Source organism: Eulemur rufifrons, chromosome 2 (assembly GCF_041146395.1).
Source record: "Eulemur rufifrons isolate Redbay chromosome 2, OSU_ERuf_1, whole genome shotgun sequence".
NCBI lineage: Eukaryota > Metazoa > Chordata > Mammalia > Primates > Lemuridae > Eulemur > Eulemur rufifrons.
Window position 1 is genome coordinate 116,895,189 of NC_090984.1, and position 16,140 is coordinate 116,911,328.

The window sequence follows — 16,140 nt, forward strand, 5'->3', positions numbered from 1 at the left end:
CAAAATACTCCTCTGAGTCTATTTCTTCTGCTGCAGAAATATGTGTGTTATGTCCTATCATGGTGCCTGGCAGTGTCCCACTGTGCTGAATCAAGGAGTCTGGGTATATGGTCTCAATCAGGGTTACAGGGATGCTGGGGTAGAAGGTGACAGTGTGGACATGATAAGAGGATTGAGAATGCATTTCTGTGTGACTCATTTTTGCTTTGTCTTCTAATTTTGCCAATCCCTGATTTTTAGGACTCACCTCAAAATCTCTTGAAATCAACTTTTAGGAGATGTGGAAAATGTATTTGAAGGGAGAGAGCATCAAGAGCAGAAAGTGTAGGTGGAAGGCTGACAGACATCTAGTCACCCAAGGATTGCTTAAGAGATTGCTTACTGAATGCCTGCTGTCTGCTAGGAGATGAGAGTACATGAAGCTCATGGTACAGCTGTGGGAGACAGACCATAAGCAAATGAATATGTTATGTGTTGGCTGATGGTGATGAATAAACCTGTAAAGGGGGTGGTGAGAGCTGGTGTAAGGGGATGGCTTTCAATTTCAAGTAGGTTCACTGGGAAGGCCTCATTAAAAAGGTGATATTTGAGTTGAGGCTTGAAAGAGGTCAGGGAGCCAGCCATATGGAAATCTGGGAAAAGGGGGAATTGAGGAAAGATCCTGTAAGTCCTTTTAATAAAGGACTTTGACTTTTCCTTTGGGTAAGATGGAAAGCTTTCAGAATGTTTTGAGCAGAAAAGTGACACAATCTGACTTATTTCTCAAAAGAATCTCTCTGGCTGCTGCATGGAGAATAGATAGTAGGGGGGCAGTGATGGAATCAGGGACTCGCTAAAGGTTATTAGAGTAATACAGGCTGGAGGTGGTGGTGGCTTTGACTAGGGCAGTAGTGGTAGAGGTGATAAGTGGTCAGATTCTGGATCTGGTTTGAAGGAGGATCCTTTCAGGATTTATTGGTCTTTTGATCGGCAAGAGTAAGGGAATGAGAAGAGTTAAGGATGACCCAAAGCTTTTGGACTGAGCAGAGCTGGAAGGGCTGAGTTGTCATTTAATATTTACTGAGATGAGGAAGATTGCAGGAGGAACAGGTTTTGGGGGGAGATCAGTTAAGGTGTGAACAACATGAGATTCCTACTTAGATGTCCAAGGGTAATGTAGAGAGGTGACAGCTGGATATACAATGGTCATTATTTAAATGCTCATTTTGAACAATAAGTTGGTAAGTCATAAAAATTCTATTTAAATCTCTATTAAGATAGTGTCATAATTCACATCATACACTAGGAAATAATGCAGAGAAATTAATTTTCCTAAGGTCATAGATGTGAAACTTTGTTATATTACTATAAGTTCCATGTTGTTCTACTAACTCTACTATATTAGTTATAAAATAGACATACAAAGGAAATTCTCATATTAATAATTATCCTAATAGATTGAGCAAATAATACTTTTAGCTGCCTTTACATTACATATAGACACACACACTTTTAGAGAAGTATAAGTAATATCTTTGGGGCTTATTTAGAAAGATAGTTTTCCAAAAAAATTTGTTGGTGTGTTGAAAACTAATATTCTTACATAGGCTTTAATTTTGAATAGGCATTTTAAAATTCTTTAAATGGTGCACAAAAGTGGCTATGAATATAATTTTTAAAAACATGTTCTTATATTTAAGAATTTCTTTTTTAAAAACTGTTTACTTCATGATAATTTATGTTCCTACCAGTTAAAGGGGAAGACACATTTGCAAACTTTTAAGTATATTCCTTTTTATAGTAGAATGTATAATGTTTAGTTTTTGAAGCAGAAGTACAATTAATGAAAACACATGATTGTCTGAGCTTTGACATTGTTCTAGGTAGGATGACAAACTGTATAATATAAACAGCAAAATAGAAACTGAAATCTATCAAAAATGCCTACTCTATGGCTTAAAGGTTTATGAACTATTTATAATTTTCATTCAACAAAGCAATGAAATGTTACTTTATTTTATAAATTCCTAAGACATTCAGATTTTATGTAGTCTAATGAGTTAAATGATCAGCAGATTAATGTAGTTCTGTTAAATAAAGTAATAGGAAGAAATACATATCCTTAAAGGTCATGTATAGTAATTTTGTGGACTATGATTATGTTTGGTTTATATAATGTTGTATTTTTAAAAAATTATAATTTCTGATCTCTCATTATGTAAATAGCAAACTCTTTCTGATTACACAGGAAGTCCTGCATGTTGCAGGAGTGGAAATGCAGTTAACGGCTGCGGTATCATTTTTGACCATTCTACAGGAAGAATCAGTGTCGATCCATGCATATGCCCACTCCTTCCTCCAAGTGATTCTACTGCATCTGGAGCACAGAGACACAGGTCAGGGGCTTGGCGTGCTTAATTATATATTTATTTATTGTTTCTCGTATATGGCCATAAGGTTATTTGAATTCTGTTAGCCTGACGAGGATAACTGTGCTGTTCAAGAGTTGAGTAGTTGTATGACTTAAAATAGTCATGGCTGTCTCCTCACAAAACCCACAAAATTCACTATTATTGAAAGCTGAAGTCTCATTAGTTTATCTTATGATTTATACTTTCTTCTTAGCTTTCTTTTTCCTTTTTACAACATTTATGTTTATAGTATTATTATACAGCAAAAAAGAACACTTTGCTTTAGAGATATCTTCCTAATATTATTTTTATAAATATAAAAATTTTCTAGATGTTGGCTAAGAGAAAATAATAGAGAAACTTCCTAGAATAGTAATAAAATAATTTTTTCCATTTTATCATTAAATGCTATTGTAACTATTAATGGCTGAGTTGAAACTGAATTTGTGAGACATTTAATTTAGCATTTTACATCTGTGTCAATCAGGTGTCAGCAATGCATGGTTGGAAACTCTTCTGTCTGTTATAGAAGTATTGCCAAAAGAAACCCTAAGGCATGAGGTAATACTTTTTTAAGTCACTCTAAGGCTTTTTATTTTTATGATTTTTGACAAAAATCATTTTTAGAAAAGAAATAAAGTTTTCCATTCAGAAAGCAGCACATGTACCTTGTAGAAAATTTAAGTAATATGGAAAATAGAAGAAAAATAGTTCATAGTTCTGTACTTGGCCACTTTTAAGATTCTGATGTATTTCTTTTCAGATTTTTTTCATTCATATATACACACACACATATATGGTTGCTGCCTGGTATATTAGTGATCATGTTGAATTTATATATGGTTGTTTTTCACTTAGCATTATTTTCCTCTATTATTTCAAACTCATTTGGTAATAGCTACAAAATATTTTACTTGTTAAGCATTTAAGCAGGTTTACAGGGTTAAATTTTACTATCAAAATAAGGCATTAATGAACATCTCCAGAGAGCTTTTTCTGCTTTTCAGTTAATTTCTTTAACTGTAGCTTCCAAAAAAGTGGAATTACTGGGTCAGAGGGCATTGATATATCCTTAAGCTCTTGACTAATAATATGTGAAAATGCTGTTTCCCTGGACTTTTATCAGCACTAGTGTTCCAACTTAATTTGATGTGCCCAAATTTTTTGTTATTATACCATTGAATATTTTCCCATACATTATATTTATATCAGTTCTGTTTATTCTTTTGGAATTGTCTGATCCTACCTTTTGATCACTACTTATATGTACTATTTACCTATAAAGATTCCTAATCCTTTGTTATACTTGCAAATATTGTTGCAAATATAATTCCCAATTTGTTTGCCTATTAATTTTCAGCATTGTTGGCCAGGCGCAGTGGCTCATGCCTGTAATCCTAGCACTCTGGGAGGCCGAGGCGGGTGGATCTTTTGAGCTCAGGAGTTCAAGACCAGCCTGAGCAAGAGCGAGACCCTGTCTCTACTAAAAATAGAAAGAAATTATCTGGACAACTAAAAATATATAGAAAAGAAAAAATTAGCCAGGCATGGTGGCACATGCCTGTAGTCCCAGCTACTCGGGGGGCTGAGACAAAAGGATTGCTTGAGCCCAGGAGTTTAAGGTTGCTGTGAGCTAGGCTGACGCCACGGCACTCTAGCCCAGGCAACAGTGAGACTGTGTGTCAAAAAAAAAAAAAAAAAAATTCAGCATTGAACAGTATACCCTTCTCTAAAGGTTTTAAGTAAATTAAGATGAGAGAATAGGAAAAATAGCTAAGAAATTTATCCTCTAATAGAATGATTTTATATTCTTTGAACATTATCCCTGTGTTTATTTCTTTCCAGACATGTTGTGGTTGAAAAAAACAGTTATCAGTCATTGAAATGTCCTCTACTGATTTCATTAAGTGTCTTTGTCCTTTCTTTGCCCTCATACAGTTTATGGTTCTATCATGGTACCAAAATAATTGCTTAAAAATGGGAAGATTTATCCAGTTATAAGGATATTTGTGTACTTGATGCCAAACATCTAGATGATTGCACGTATTTAAACATTAAACGTAATGTGGTATTTGTATTTTTTGAAGAGTGATATGCAGTAGAATGTAGTTTTTACTCCAGAATACCATATATTATTTAACATGTGTTTTTTTTAAAGATTTTAAGTATGTATCTTATTTTATTTCAAACCTTTCACTTTTAAATTGTATTTTTCATTATGTATTCAGTAATTCTGGATACTTTGTTGAGAGAAAACAAACTAGTTGACCCTTTTATTAAAAGCATAGAATTTTAGAACTTGAAGATATCTGAGTATAACATTTTAATCTTCATTTTAAGTAGATGATAAACCTGGGGATGAGAAACAGCAAGATTATTTGGACGAACTAAAGAACTGGGACTAGAATCAGAATCTGATCTTCATGGTTTTTTACAGTTTATCATGCTGTTGAGTTTTTGAGTGCCCAGTATATACATGATACAGTGTCAGACCTGGGTTGTTATATTCAAATGACAGAATTACTTAGTATGATTTATTTGAAGCTGCAATATTTTTGATGTCATTAGGATAAATATAAAATTAATCTATATGGAATAAAGATAAAATAAATTTCAGGGTATCTGGTAATTTTTGGACTTTTCTTTTTAAAATATATATTTCAAAATTATACTTTTATCTGTATATACAGATCGTTGCAGAATTCACAATAAACTTTACTTCAGTTTTTTGTTTTAATTGTTTGTAATTGCATAATTTGTCATCTTCAATAGAAGATAAAGTGATCCAGGTTATAAAAAGTCATATACCTTAAATTGTAATTCAGGTTCTTTAAAAAATTTAGAACATTAAAATACTCTTTGAAGAAAATAGCTGACATTGGCAAGAATGTATAAAAGTTTATGAATTTGTTCTCTAAATCTTTTCTTTTTAGATTTTGAATCCACTTGTGTCCAAGGCACAACTTTCCCAAACTGTCCAGTCTCGTTTAGTTAGTTGTAAAATTTTAGGAAAATTGACTAACAAATTTGATGCCCATATGTGAGTATTTGTAGATAATTTTTTGTCTGTTTTATGAAATTATTTGAAATGTGTAATGACTGTATGATTAACATTTATATTAGATTTATATTTTTCCATACTGTATACCAGTTTAGTTATTTCAACTTTATAGAATTCTCAGACAGAAATCTACCTATTCAGACTACCTATTTCTTCTCAGTCTCATGGCTTTTCAAAATTCATAAGGTTAACTTTTTTCCTTCTTCCTGTCTTAGTCTTCCCCATTCCATACTAGGTGTACTTCTGAAGATAAAAGGGCATTGTCTTACTTTCAAAATCAGTAATCATGGCATAAAGATAGAATTTCTGCTTTCTTACATTACTGTTATGAATTTATTATTTTGAATAATTTATCTTATTTTGTAGAGCACATTTATAATTCATATGCTCTCTTTGCCCAGATGATAAATACCAAATGGAAGGAATGAGATATTATATAATTATGACACAAGACTTACATGTAAACTTGAAGAATATTTTGGTTGATGGTTGCTAGAATCACATATGGTACTGCTATAGCATTCTGTCTCAGCTATAGACATTCAGCTGCAAATCCAAAGTTAATCATTATTTTAAAAAGACCTTGTCATGTAAATAATTTACAAATAGCTGATGATAACATCCAAATTTAATGACCTATGTAAAAACACATTTTAAACTCTAAAATTTTATATTAAAGTATATTTGTTCAAGATAAGATTTTGATAATAATTGTTTGAAAATATTAATTATTTGGAAACACTCACCCATTTGCATGTTTCTTTCCTCTGCTTCATCAGCATTAAAAGGGAAATACTTCCCCTGGTAAAATCACTCTGTCAAGATGTAGACTATGAAGTTCGATCTTGTATGTGTCGGCAATTAGAAAATATAGCTCAGGGCATTGGGTAAGTATACTTTCAGTTCCTTATGCCATAGTCTTATTTTGGGATTGTCAGGCAAGCATATCCTGTTCGTGTATTCCATGAAAGCATGCCACTGAAAGGCTAAACTTTATATGATATTTAAAAATGATCATAACAAGTACCTCCTCATGTGTCTGGATTAAGCAAGATAACGGGGAATATGCTTAGCATGGTGGTAGGCTTTCAGTTACTTTTGATTTCTTTTCTTCTCACTTTAGTTACTTAGTTATCATTCCAAACACCTAGATCCAGGAAGTGAAAATGTCCCAATATAAATGATGCTTGGAATATAGTTGTAGCATTTCTTTTGGCTGGCTATTCTATGCTGTAGAATTGGTTCATTTCAAATGGGATTACAATTGTCCCTCGGTATCTATGGGGGATTGTTTCCAGGACCTTTAGTGGATACCAAAATCCATAGTTGCTCAAGTTCTTGATGTAATATGGTGTAGTATCTGCAAATAACCTACTCATATCCTCTCATGTACTTAAAACCATCTTTAGATTACTTATAATATCTAATATAATAATATAATGTTAATGCCATGTAAATAGTTGTTATACTGTATTGTGTAGGGAATAGTGACCAAAAATGTCTGTACATGTTCAGTACAGACATCATTTTTTTCCCCAAATATTTCCCATCCATGATTGGTTGCATCCACAAATGTGGAATTCATGGATATGGAGGATCAACTGTGCTCTGATGGGAGCTTTTCTGTGTCTCCTGTGCAGCTCCAGGCTTTCACCCCCACTTTGTTGCTCTCCTTGCTCTCTGCATAAGCTCAGGAAGAGGAGGAGTAAGGCAGCCAATCTCCTCTTTTTGCCTATAAAAACTGATCCCATGTCAAGCTATAAGTATGATATTAAAGGGAGTCTTATCTAAAAACCATCTTGGGAAATAGTTTTTTTGTTCTGGCACCTCATATTTTTAGTAGAAGTTGTACTGATTTCATCTGGTTTTTTGTTTCACAAGTAAGAACAATCATGTTGTGACCATTTGTACCATTGTTAATTTTTTAAAAATCTGGGCCACTATTTAAGACTTTGGGTCACATTCATTACAGGAAAACAACAACATTGAATAGACCTCTCCTCTCCTTGATCAGGGATGACTAAAAAGAAAAAAATAAAAGAAACAAACATGGAATCTACAAAAAGACCCTCCAGTGGCATAGGGGAAGAACATAGCATTCAAATTGAAAAGGAAGAACATACTTTTGACAAAGTTGATCAAACTTCTAGTGCTGGTGATATGGCAATCAAGATAACCAGAAAGTCCTAAAAATGTCTGAAAAAATTCAATATCCATTCATGATGGAAACTCACAGGAAGCTATGGGTAAAGGGAACTTTCTTAATCTGATATTGATAAAAGGCATATAGGAAAAACTACAGCTAACAGCATACTTAATGGTAAATATTGAGTACCTTCCCCCATAAATTAAGATGTCTTCTTTCATCATTTCTATTCAGCATTGTTCTGGAGGTTCTAGCCATCGAAATAAGGCAAGAAAACAAAATCCTAAGAGGCCTAAATATCTGAAAGGAAGAAGTAAAACGATTTCTATTTGTAGATAACATCACTGTTTACATAGAAAGTCTATAGTAATTTACAAAACAACTATTAAAACTAATAAATAGACTTGAGGTTTCAGGATATAAGGTTAGTATGAAAAACTCATATTTTTATACACTAGAAGAATATATTTAGAAAATAAAAATTCAAATATTCCATTTATAATAAGTTTAATAAAAGATATGCATGATCTCTGCACTGAAAAACACAGAACAGTTTTGAGAGAAAATGTTTAAAAACAAATAAATTGATATACACCATATTTATGGACTGGAAGACTCAGTATTCTCAATATTGCTAAAATGTCAATTCTCCTCAAATTGATCCAGCAATTTAATGCAATCTCAATCCAAATTGGACTATTTCGTAGAAATTGAAAAGCTGATTCTACAATTTATAAGGAAATGCAAATGACCTGGAATGGCCAAAGCAATTTAAAAGAAAGACAAAGGACTTACATTGCCTGATTTCAAGATTTACAATAAAATTCCAGTAATCAAAAGAATGTAATGTTGGCAAAAGAGACACATAGATCGATGGAACAGAAGAGGGAGGTCAGAAATAGACCTACACATATATGACTGGTTGATCTTTAAGAGAGTGCTACGGCAATTAAATGAGGAAAGGAAAATCTTTTCAAAATCCTGCACTAGAATAACTGGATATTCGTAAGAGAAAAAAGCTGGACATTGACCCTCCCCTCACATCATACATAAAGACTAACTTGAAATCTATTACAGATCTAAATGCAAAAGTTAGTTTTAATAACTAAAAGTTTTAATAATAAAACTCCTTGAAGAAAATATAGGAGAAAATCTTTGACTTTTGGTTAGGTGAAGATTATTTAATTAAAAATCATGAACTGTAAAATTACTTTTTTTTTTTTTGAGACAGGTCTTGCTCTGTTGCCTGGGCTAGGGTGCTGTGGCATCAGCCCAGCTCACAGCAACCTCAAACTCCTGGGCTTAAGCAATCCTTCTGCCTCAGCCTCCCAAGTAGCTGGGACTACAGGCATGTGCCACCAGACCCGGCTAATTTTTTTCCCTATATATTTTTAGCTGTCCAGGTAATTTTTTCCTATTTTTAGTAGAGATGGGGTCTCGTTCTTGCTCAGGCTGGTCTTGAACTGCTGACCTCGAGTGATCCTCCCGCCTCGGCCTCCCAGAGTGCTAGGATTACAGGCGTGAGCCACCGTGCCCGGCCTGTAAAATTAAAATGAGACAAATTAGACTTTATTAAAAAAAAAAACAAAACAAAAAACGCTTTTGCTCTTTAAAATAAAAAGAGAGGCCCAGAGTGGGAAAACCATTCGTAACACGTGTATCAAACAAATGACTTGTACTTAGAATATGTAAAGAAATCTTCCAACTCAATAATGCAGAACTCTTATAAACAGCCCAGTTGAGAAATGAGCAGTACATTTGAACAGACTTGTCATAAAAGACGATATAATACACATTGACCAAAAAGTATGTGAAAAGATATTCAGCATCATTAATCGTAAAGGGATATACAAGTTAAAAAATAGATTACTATTACACACTCACTAGAATGACTAAACTAAAAAACCTGTTAATACCAAGTGTTGATAAGGATTTGGAGCAAATTGGGATTCTCATACACTGCTTGTGTAAATGTAAAATGGTGAAAATGCTTTGGAAAACAAATTGGTATTTATTGAAAAGCTAAACATACATCTATATGGCCTAGCCATTCCACTCTTAAGTATTTATCCAAGAGAAGTGAAAATATGTGTCCACACCAAGCATTGTATTGTATGCACGTGTTTATAGCAGCTTTATTTTTGGTAGCCAAAACTGGAGCAATCCAAATGTCTGTCAGCAGGTAAATGTACTAACAAAATGTGGTACGTTTGTAGAATGGAACACTGTTCAGCAATAAAAAGGAATGAAGACTGACACATGCAGTATTACATCATGAATGAATCTCAAAATCAGGATGTTAAGGAAAATAATCCAGACAAAAGAATATATACTGTATGGTAAATGCTAACTAATCTATAGTAAGAAAAAGCAGATCCGTGGTTGCCCTTGTCAGAGGCAGATTGTGGAATCTTCTGGAAATGAGAAACATTCTGTATCTTGATTGTGGTGGCAGTTTCCCAGGTGTTTCCCAACTGTCAAGACTCATCAATAAGTGTGTACTTGAAATAGATGATTTATTTTACCTAAATTCTTCTTCACTATAGCTAATAACAATCAGGAAAACAAAATAAAAAACTAAAATTTACTCTGATAGAAAATTAATAAGCCATCTACTTATTTTCAACAAAATTCTAGAAAACCTCCCTGCTATAAAATGAGATTGAAAATTTGATGATGAGACATAGTGAGATGAGAAAGTTGCCAAGGAAGAAGAAAATAAAAAATCTGGTTAAAATTAAGAGATATTTTAAAGATATAAAAATGGAATAGAAAAATTCAAATAAGCATAGTAAACAGTTAAGCACTGATAAAAACTGTAGTCAGTGAGTGACTTAGAAGATGAATTAGCTCCCTCAGAATTCAGAAGAAAAGGATAAAGGTATAAAATTGCTTAGAGACAAGATATTAGATATGTAGTAAAGAGACGAACGATCTTAACACTGTGGTCCCCAACCCCTGGGGTCTGTGGCCTTTAGGAAATGGGCCGCATATCATGGCCTGAGCTCAGCACCATTCTCCCCCCACCCACAACACCTCTGCAACACCTCCCGCCTTGGTCTGTGGAAAAATTGTCTTCCATGAAACTAGTCCCTGGTCCCAAAAAGGTTGGGGACCACTGTACATACAAACAGCTGATATTCATGATGAAGTGATCACCTTATATGACAGAGATGCAATAAGTAGAGACAAGGTGGAAGAAAACTTCTTTCAAGACCTGAGTCTGAAGATTGAAGGAATTCATCAAATAGTAGGTAATATTAATCAAATAAGCTAATATCTTTATATTTTAATTTTTTGAATTTTAGTGAGAAAATGCACTGAACCCTTACAGTAATTTAAATTCAGATGTGATAGCATTGATGGTTCTTATCCTCTGCTGTGTTTTTGACATTTGTCAGATTGAAAGGCTATTGACAGAGGGGGAACATGTAGGTGAGGGCTGAGCAAGAACACTAGAGGCACCTTCATCTTGTGAAAAGAGAAATGGAGATGACTGGGTCTTTAGTGTTTTCTTTAGGCCTAGTCTCCTTGGAGCAGGCCAATGTAAAAGGTGCAAACAAATAAGAAGGTTCCTTGAATTGCTGCTGTTGTCCTGCTGTCCTGGCCGACCATAGAACTCAGAATCATCTTCATCACTATATAAGCTGGAACACACAGCTACCATCAGATGACACCAAAGTTTCGCCAACACCTGGGCAAATTTACATCATACAGCCAGACCCTAGAATTCCTGGTTGGCTAGCTGGGCAAGCTTGCCATTTCATTCATCTTGCTATCCATGACCCTGCGTTTTACCCCTTATAACATCATGGAAGGGTTAGATTGTAATTCATGGCATCTAGGTTGATGACACTGGGCTCCTACAAAGATAATAGAGTCAGGCTGTTCTCAGACTTCTGTTCCATAACCTTAAATGTCAGAAGGGTTTTTAGTGGAGAGGAGCATGACTTAGAATTCTGCCCTAGCTAGTATGGGATTTACATATGAAAGCAAGAAAAAGATATTTTCATGAATATTCTAATTTAGGCAGTATACAGCCCACACCTACTTCCTGAAAAAAATTACTCAAAGCTATAATCCAGTTTGCTAAGAAGAACTAATGAAAGAGGGAAAATATTTGCATCATACATGGTCTGCCATGATGCCTTAAACTTATATAATGTGACAAATGGGCAAAGGAACTGAACATACACTTCATAAAGAAGATAAACAAGTGGCTAATAAACATATATTAGTTCAGCCTCATTAGTTGAAGTAATACAGAGAAATGTATTCACTTAATGGACATATATTGAACAATTATTATAAGCAAGCAATGGATTGCATATGGATGATGTAACAGTGAAAAAAGATAATTATTCTGTCTTCAAGTTGCTTAGAGTTTGGTAAGAGATGTAATTAAGTAGATAGTTATTGAATAATATGAGATATTGGCAAAAACAAGTAAACTACTTTTGTCAATGAAATTGTAAAAGTTAATGAGAAATCTGCATTATTGGCAAGGATGCAGGAAACATCTTCATGTACTGCTGGGAGAAACATAAACTTGCAATCTTTTTGAGTTCTATAATATATATCAAAATTTTGTTATTCTTTTACCTATATTATTCTATTAGAAATGGTTCTAAGGAATTAGATGTCTGTGTCAAAATTTATGAAATAATGGTAAGAGAATAAATACAGTGTTTACTTTGTGCCAGGTACTATTGTAAGTACTTTACATATATGAACTTAACTATCTTCACAACCATCCTATTGGATAGACAGTACTCGTTTTTCACAAACAGGGAAGTTGAAGCCCAAAGAAAATGTATATAATATGAGTAAAATGAAAATCTGGAAGGATATAGATTATAAATTAATTGAAACTTCCAAAGTTTCTCTGAGTGTTATAGATGATTTTAATTTATTTTTTATACTTTTTGTGATTTCTAAATTTTGATAATGAACATATAAAATGCTCCTTTATTTTTTTACTTTAGAACTTTATGGGGTATACACATTTTGGTTACATAATTTGCTTTGGTACACTTTGAGTTAAAGTTGTAAGTGTGCCTTTTACCCAGTTAGTGTGCATTGTACAAGTTAGGTGTGAATTTACCCATCCCCTCCACTGCCCTCCAACTTGCTTGATTTCCCTTGAGTTTTACTTCCATATGTACACATAAGTGTTGATCAGTTACTTCCAATTTAGTATTGAGTACCTGTGGTGTTTGTTTTTCCATTCTTGTAATACCTTACCAAGAAGAAATGGTCTCCAGTTCCATCCAGGTTGTTATAAAAGAAACTAGATCACCATTTTTTTTTTTTTATGGCTAAGTAGTGCTCCATGGTGTACATATACCACATTTTATTAATCCACTCGTGTATTGATGGGCACTTGGGTTGTTTCCACATCTTTGTGATTGTGAATTGCGCTGCTATAAACATTCGAGTGCAAGTGTCTTTTTTATAAAGTGTCTTTTTTTCTTTTGGGTAAATACCTAGCAGTGGGATTGCTGAATCAAATGTTAGGCGTACTTCTTTAGTTCTTTAAGTTACCTCCATGCTACGTTCTACAGAGGTTGTACTAGTTTGCAGTCCCACCAACAATGTGTAAGTGTACCTTTCTTTCTGCATCCTCACCAGCATCTGTTGTTTTGGAACTTTTTGATAAAAGCCATTCTTGCTGGAGTTAGGTGATATCTCAATGTGGTTTTGATTTGCATTTCCTTGATGGTTAGAGATGTAGAGCATTTTTTCATATGTTTGTTAGCCATTACTCTATCTTCTTCTGAAAAGTTTCTGTTCATGTCTTTTGCCCACTTTTTAATGGGGTTGTTTGATTTTTTAATATGTAGTATAAGTAGTTCTTAGTGGCTTTAACCTAGTTGGAAATAAGAAAACCCTCAACTAGGTTGGTAGGTTGAAATTGACATGTCTTTAGAAACTACTATTGAAATACAGATTTAATTTATTCACTTTCCCTGTCTTCAGCACTAAGAAACATTCTATAGCTATTAAAGAGTTATTAGTAAATACAGAGAAACAATTCATTGAAATCAGGAAAATAATAAATGACTAAAAGTGGAAATTTAAGAGAGATTGAAATTTAGAAAAAAATCAAACGAAATCCTGAAGCTAAAAAAAATTAGTAAAATGAAAGGGTTATTAATTTTTATTATTTTCATTTTAATACCCAAAGATAATTAAGTGGAATTTGCCTGACTATAGTATGTTTTAGAGAAAGAGAGAAAACTGTTTAAAGATTGAATTAAAATAACTTTTGACTGTAAATAGAGATGAAATTATTTATCTTAAACTATTTTCTTTCATTGTTAATAAATTCAAGGATTTCAGTGGTTTATACATATGATCATATTCTGAGCAAAATTTATATGAAATGAATTTATACATTTAGATATGTTCTCTCATCTTTTGCTCTTTTACCTCCACTGTCTATGGCCAGTATTTGATGAATATTTATAAACTATTGGTAATGCTGACATCTAATTCTGTATGATATAGATTAACATCTTAAAAACATTTTTTTGTGCGGGGAGTTAGCTACGCTCCCCAAAAAGAGGTTTATTCTCTTTGTTCCATCAGGTCTCTAAGTTGACTACGCCAGTTTGCAGGGAGTTAGCTACGCTCCCTGCAAAGAGGTTTTTTCTTCCAATCAGGTCTCTCAGGCAGGGGTCATCGCAAAGGATGAAAAATATAGTAGGAAACAGAAATAAAAGATAAAATAATGGCAATAATAATACCCAGAGCCAAAGATACAGTTTATAAAGTAAAGGTTTATGAAAATAGATAAAGGAGGGTATCCAGGTGGATATATTTCTACCTGCATAAAATATATACCCGACTGAAACTCCACACAGGTATTATATAGGGTAAATACAGGCTCCGGTTGCCAAGGGCAATGGGATTTTCATACTAACAGGCAGTTTGCTTTAGGGTCAAAGTCTCCTAAAAGGCTACTACAGATCCTTTAACTAACTCTGACTAGGGGAACAATGAGTTATAAAATCGTCTTGTGGCAAACTTTTAAGTTTTATGATAAGGCTATTACTTTAGCAAAAAACAGAAACATCTTGGCTCCGGTGATTGTGTTCTTGGGGACAGAGATGATCCCAGAAGTCAACATGGGCTGTGCTTTGTGTTAATTACTTTAACCGCATGGTTCCATCTGGGCCAGCGAGATGCTCTCCTGAGATGAGGCAGCTTTTGAACTAACACATTTATTTTTTCTTTAAGGCAAAGCCTTATTTGACTTCTGAAATCAAATCTTGTCTCCAGAAATACAGGGGGCATTTCTATAACTCAGTATTCTTAGGCTCAACATTTTTGTCCCTCCAATAGCTTAAGTCCTTGTCTTTGAGCTGTGCTGTCTAATACAGTAGCCACCAGCCACATGTAGCTATTTAAATTAAATAAAATTAAAATTAGAACTTTAGTTCTTCAGTCATACTAAATTCATCTTGGATTCTCAGTAGCCACATGTGGCTACCCTATTGAACAGTACAGATAAGAAACTTTTCCATCATTGCAGAAAGTTCTACTTGACAGCATTGTCTTAAAAGTCTTTGAGTCTTGGCTGATTTTTTTTTTTAGGTTTTCTGAAGCTCTTAATGACTTTCTTGGACTATTTCAACATCTTATGCCCATTATAATTGATGCCAGCTTCCATCTTGTACCCAAGAAAGCTGGCCACATAATAAGCCTCTTCTTTATCAGAGTTTGTGTGTCATTGCAATGACATCTTATCATGAGGAATAAGCAGAAATAGGTTAAAAAAGAACTATTTGTGATTGTATTGAATAAGAACTATTGGTGATTATATTATAAATATTATATATTCCCTAAAAGTATTTATATTTCATTCTTTTAGGTGGAACATCCAGGGTCATGTATCATTCTTCTGTATAGAAATTAGTAATTATAATGTCATGTTTTAGGTGAATGGAAAAATAATTTATGCCATGAAATCTAGATAAAAAGATTTCATTTGGGTTTCTGCAATTACTACTGATAAGTTTTTCTAATTAGTCCAGATTATTTGCTGAAGTTGCTTAAAATGTAAACCTGTATTACAATTATAAAGTTTAATATAAACTGCTAGTTTATAGTCTGTTATCTCTGTAGATAAAAATGTTATGCTGGGCAGAGTGGAATTGATTTAAATAATTGAGAAATTACTGTTAATGTTTCTTATGTGTATGTCATGGTTTCCAACCCGACTGCAAGCTTCTGGAGAGCAGGAGCAGTATCTTTATGATTTTTCATATTTTCTGCAACACCTAGCCCAGTGCTTGTTTCTAGTAAGTTCTTCCTACGAATTTATTGATTTGATTTTTTTTCTTCTATTACTTATTGTGCAGGACAGAACTTACAAAAAGTGTGGTACTCCCTGAATTAATAGAACTCTCCAGGGATGAAGGCAGCAGTGTGCGACTTGCAGCTTTTGAAACTTTGGTTAATCTGCTTGACATATTTGATACAGGTAAATCTTCATGAGGACACATCTTTGCTCCTGAAAGCAGTGTTCTTCCATATGT

The 16,140-nt window shown here is 33.6% G+C and overlaps 1 protein-coding gene across 2 annotated transcripts in view; it reads left to right on the plus strand.

Moving 5' to 3' along the window:
* PPP4R4 (protein phosphatase 4 regulatory subunit 4) overlaps window positions 1-16,140 on the plus strand; it is a 101,829-nt gene that overhangs the window by 43,920 nt on the left and 41,769 nt on the right. For both annotated transcript variants that reach the window (XM_069465263.1, XM_069465264.1), the window contains exons 4-8: window positions 2,228-2,375; window positions 2,878-2,951; window positions 5,324-5,430; window positions 6,231-6,338; window positions 15,964-16,085. In XM_069465263.1, the coding sequence (XP_069321364.1) occupies window positions 2,228-2,375; window positions 2,878-2,951; window positions 5,324-5,430; window positions 6,231-6,338; window positions 15,964-16,085 (559 nt within the window). The remainder of the gene's footprint in view (window positions 1-2,227; window positions 2,376-2,877; window positions 2,952-5,323; window positions 5,431-6,230; window positions 6,339-15,963; window positions 16,086-16,140) is intronic.